This window comes from Fulmarus glacialis, unplaced genomic scaffold, assembly GCF_000690835.1.
Source record: "Fulmarus glacialis isolate BGI_N327 unplaced genomic scaffold, ASM69083v1 scaffold43619, whole genome shotgun sequence".
Taxonomy (NCBI): Eukaryota; Metazoa; Chordata; class Aves; order Procellariiformes; family Procellariidae; genus Fulmarus; species Fulmarus glacialis.
The window spans coordinates 1,472-6,814 of record NW_009233417.1 but is presented as its reverse complement, the minus strand read 5'-3'; the positions used below and the strand labels follow the sequence as shown (position 1 = coordinate 6,814).

At 40.5% G+C, this 5,343-nt stretch overlaps 1 protein-coding gene across 1 annotated transcript; it reads left to right on the top strand.

The window, feature by feature from the left end:
- Positions 1-561: 561 nt before the first annotated feature.
- LOC104082257 (NACHT, LRR and PYD domains-containing protein 3-like) lies at positions 562-2,068 on the top strand (the record flags this gene model as incomplete). The annotated part of the gene is given in 4 exon segments (XM_009585312.1): positions 562-869; positions 941-1,135; positions 1,209-1,887; positions 1,890-2,068. Coding segments are annotated over 4 exon segments (1,361 nt in total), but the record flags the coding sequence as incomplete, so codon positions are not given.
- Positions 2,069-5,343: the final 3,275 nt, after the last annotated feature.

The window sequence follows — 5,343 nt, the reverse complement described above, 5'->3', positions numbered from 1 at the left end:
TAGGGATTGGCTCCAGGAGCATACAGATTGCAGCCACCGCCCTGTAACAGTCAGTGAGTCTTTTCCCAGGGTGTGCCTGGTGACTCTCAGAAAACAATTTGTTGTTGAACCTCTGCTGTTTTCCAGCATATCTTTAGCATACTACAATGGCAAGAGAGAATACCAAAGACTTCCTTTCGGAAGCACTGGAGGACCTTATGTTGGATATGTTTGAGAAGTTTAAGTATAAATTATCATATATTGATTATGATGAGATGGCCAATCTCTCCAAGTATTGGACATCAGTAGTAGAAACTGCTTCTTAACACTATTTTCAAGTTCAGCTGAGGTGTGATTGCATTTCAGTGGTGGGTGATGGGCATTTCAGACTTTTTTTCATCTCAGCATCGATAATAGAATTGGAAGAACAAGGTCTATTGAATGATCCAGAGATCCTTTAAAATGAAAGAGATGAGGTAAACTCAAGGTAAAATAATTTTGTGGCTAAAATGTTTTCATTTTAGCAGGAGAATGAACATTGACTTTAATTTCAAATTCTTTTATTGCATATCCTTTATTTAGATTACAAGATGAAGTACAGAGAACACATACAAAAGAATTACCACTGGATAAAAGACATGAATGCTCATATTGGTGAGACGGTGACTCTGAACTCCAGATATACAAGGCTGGTTCTTGTTAGTGCGCATCACCATGAAAAAAAGAAAGAACATGAAATCATGGCTGTGGGACAGAGACAAGCAGAAATCATGCAGGAACAAGTGAATTCTTCCATTGCTATAACAGATCTTTTTAAACCTGACAGGGATAAACAGACACCAAAGTCTGCCGTGATATTGGGAGCTGCAGGAATTGGGAAGACAATGACAGTAAGAAAGACTGGGCATCAGAGGGACTCTGTAGACAGTTTGACTATGTTTTCTACATACATTGTTGGAAGGGTAATGTTCTTACAGCTCAGGGGATTATGGCTGACATGATTTCGAAATGTTGTCCCAGTGATAATCCACCTCTTGTAGAGATCTTGAGGAGACCAGAAAAACTCCTGTTTATCATTGATGGCTTTGATGAACTGACGTTTTCTTTGGACCAGCCACAAAATGACCTGTCCTCTGATCCCTGGGAGATTAAGCCAGTGGAAATCACCCCAAGCAGTTTATTTAGGAAAATCCGTCTCCCTGAATGCTCCCTGTTGATCACAAGACCAGCTGCCCTGCAGAAGCTGGAACAGTGTTTGGTGTGTGAATGCTCTGCTGAAAATACTGGGATTCTCAGCAGCTGATAGGGAGTAATATTTCCACAAATGTTTTGAAAATAAGGAAGAGGGAAGGAAGGCCTTTCAGTTTGTTAAAGGAAATGAAACGGTCTTTACCATGTGCCTTGTCCCCATCATGTGCTGGATCGTCTGTACTGTCATGAAACAACAGCTTGAAAGTGGTGAAGATCTTGCACAAACTGCCAACACAACTGCAGGAATATATATCCTTTATGTTTCCAGCTTACTAACACCTCTGAGCAGCAAGTTGAAACAGAACTTGTACATTAGCCTGAAAATACTTTGTTGCCTGGCTGCTGATGGGATCTGGAAGCAGAGAGTCCTCTTTGAGGAGGAGGCAATCAATGAATTCTTGTTAAATCAGAGAGACACTCTCCCACTTTTTTTGAATGAGAGCACTTTTCAGGAGGCCATTATTTGTGGGAGTGCCTACAGTTTCATTCATCTGAGTGTCCAAGAGTTTTTTGCATCTCTATTTTATGGTGAAACAAGAGATAAGCAAGAAGATCCTAACAGGGATGTGAAAAAATTGTTAGAAAACTATGGAAACTCAAGACATGATTTCAAGTTAACCATGCAGTTCCTATTTGGTCTCTTAAGGAACAAAAAAATGTTTTGGAAAAGGAATCAGGGTGCAAAATTTCTCCTGAAATTAACAAAGAATTACTAATGTGGCTTCAAACTAGCCAAAAAACAGCTTTAGCTGTTAATGCAGAGAAAAGAGCAGTGATTCATGATTTGGAGGCTTGCCACTCGTTGTATGAAATCCAAGATGAAAGTTTTGTGAAAACTGTATTGGCTTATTTCAGCAGAATATATCTACAAGACATCAATTTCACCCAATTAGATGAAATAGTTCTTTCATTCAGTATAAAAAAGTGACCTAAACTGGAATCACTTGATGTGGGCTATTGCTCCTTTATCTCAGAAGACCATGAAGAACATTTAGACAAACAGCAAGCAAAGCTGTCACATCTGTAAGTAAAATCCTAGGTCCCTAACTTGCAAATTCTCTTAGCAACTGAAAGAGTTTCAGTAACCAAGAAATTACTGGCTTACTTATCAAAAAATCAAGGCTAAACTTTTCATAAAGTGAAGGTGCAATGATGGAAGCTGCTTTGTGATGAGCCTAATGGGATGTTGCACTAGTAATTACTGATGACTTGAGTCAATTCAAGAGTAAGCATGTAAATACAAGACTGCATGTCAGCTAAGTGTCTAAGTTACCGTTGTAATCAAAGAAGACCAGAGTCCAAGTCATCTAACATTCAGATAGTCACCTGCTGGCTGGTCAAGTGAGATCACTCTGCAGTCACCACTGAACATACGAGAAAACTATTGTCTGTGATGAAACTACTGAACTGTTTGGCTTCCTTGTACACACTAACTTAGGACATGCTAGTCTCAAATACAATCCCATACAAATGCAATCCCATGCAGGGTTTCTTTTCCGCTTGCCCTCCTATTAATTGTTGATGTTCTTGAAATAAAAGGCCTAAAAGAAAGAAGTTTTCACTGTGTCAACAGATTTCAAAAGCAGGGAGGGAGCAGCCCATTCAGCTCTCCAGGGAGCCTTACAAATCCCTGAGAACAGAACCCCTTTCTATGCCTCATCGTGATCCCACTTCAGTTAGGGTGGGTGAAACAACTTCTTTGCTGAGGCTCTCTGTTTACCAAATGCTGGATCCTGAGAAGACAGGAGGTACCTAGACCCAGTGAAAGACAAGGGGAGTTCTCCCCCTGCAGGCAGTACAGATATAGGCCTTTGCCCTTTGTGCACAGCAAAACATAGCATACTGTTGATTTTTGGTTTATGGGTACAAACCTGCTTTCTATGTTAAGGGGGAATGCTCTGCATGTTTAGAGCTCAACTATGATGTGCAATAAGTGATATCAGTCTGCTTTTCCTGTTCTTTTCCTCAATGTATATCTGTACCACCTGATGCTATAGGGTAGGGAATGAACCCAGCTTGGTCAGGTATCTGGAGCGAAACAGCTACAATGAGATGGAGTTCTGCCCAGGTCATTTGTCCTTTTTAGAACTATGCGATACCCATGAAGTGCCCAATCAGGTGCTTTTTATGGAGGCACAGCAGAACTCTGAGAATCGTTGTTAGGGAAGGGGCAGACAATGCCAGCATCCCAGAGTAACTCTGGGGGCACTTCCCAGCTATCTGGGAACAGACCCCAGATCTGCACAGGTGTGTTTTGCTGTGCAGGCAGGACTACACACAAAGTTACTGTAATAATCCAAGGATCACAGTTTCCCGGGCTTCTCTGACTCTACAGCTTTCTGTGCTGTTGCTTGCCAACAGAAAGAAATTTTGCTTAGTGCTCCTATTACTACAAATGGAAGACCCCTACCTGTATGGGGCAGCTCCTTCTATTTTAAGGTGCAAGCACATGAACAATTGTTGCACTGTGTGTAATGTACCCTTAACCAAATAGTATTTGCTTGGACATGTGAATTTCAGAGCACAGAACATATCCTTGAGACATATCACAAACAAAGGTATCATGAGTAAAGAGAAGTCATCCACATAGCTCCCTTTAGTACACACAGTGCACAGGGATATCTGGAGTGTTCCAAGCAGCTGTGACTCAGACCCTGGTGAGGTATTATATGTGTTTACCAAGGTGATTTGCTTTGAACTGTGACTGTAGAATATTCTGCCATTTAACATCACACCTGCGAGGGTGCTAGTTTAATTTTTGTGAAGCATAAATGCAAACTATAGCCAGAGAACAATATAAAATTCAACTCTTTTTTTTTTTGTTTTTGGGGGGGGAAAAGCCATCACCTATTTACTAGCTTTGTCAATCCCTGAAGAATCCAAACCATACATTAAAGATCTTAAGGTATAAAGTTGTTTGGTTTTGTTTTTTTTTTTCAGAAAAAAAAAAGAAGCCAGGAAAACCCTAACCTTTATATTTTTTCCTCCTCCCACACTCTCTGATAGAACAACTCTCTTTATTGATGCTCCTATGACAGCACTCATGTTTTTCAAGAGGTTTTGGAAATGCTGAATTGTCTTCAAATTCAGTGAGATGGTTTTAGTACAAGTCACTGATACCAATAACAAATTGGGGGAGATTGATATGGCAAAGTAGTTATGAGGAACTACTGGAGAAAAGATTTAGGAATGAGAATATTTTGAGGTTTTTTTCCCTACATAAACTCAGTCACATTTGATTTAAATGTATAAAAATATCATAATTTATATCAAATTTCCCCCTGGCTCCAAGTTAAGATTTAGGACAAAAAAAGGAAACTCTTTGTCTTTAGCTGGCTGTTTACTAACATCTTGCTTGAGGTGGTAAATAAAAAATAACAGAGGATACAAGGTGAACGTTTTCCTCTCTTCACTAGAAACAGCACTGGGCTGTGTTTGGTATCAAGTCAGAATGTCAGCAAGGCACAAAATTATGGTAGCCCTAGACAGCACCTCTATTGTGTAGCCACCTGTTTATCTGAGCAGCTTGGGTTTAAACATAGATCTTAAAAACTTGTGAAGGGACAGCAAACCCAAAAAAGCATGCAACGTTTCTGGGTTGGCACATGTTTTTCCGGTTTTCACCTCTCATTTCCTTCCTGTTACTTTCTTTCCTCTCATTCTGCCTTCTCCACATCTTTCTGGTCCTTTTTAGACAGAGGTAACTTGATCTTATGGGAACAAAACTCCAGGGAAGGGTGGTGTCTGCCAGGCATGGGAGGAGAGAAAGGTGGGGCTACATATAGGCAGGTATAGCCAAGGTATTCCATCCAACTACCCAATGCATTTCATTGCACAAGTATGTTGCAAAGGCCCAACCAAACTGGGGTTCTCTTCCCTCACTGCAAGGACAAGCCAAATCCTTAAACTGGAGTTTCTTCTTTCCTCTTGAAGGGACTGAAACGAAGAAGTCTCCGAAAAACTCTCTAAGACTCTATTTAGAGTTTTAGAAAGCAGGTATTCTTTATTGCAGCGCTGGACGCACAGGGGATCGCTCCACCTAGTGTGCGTGCCAAATCACGTAACCACAGGGGTTAAATGCAATTAGAGTATACATATTCATTATATTTCCAA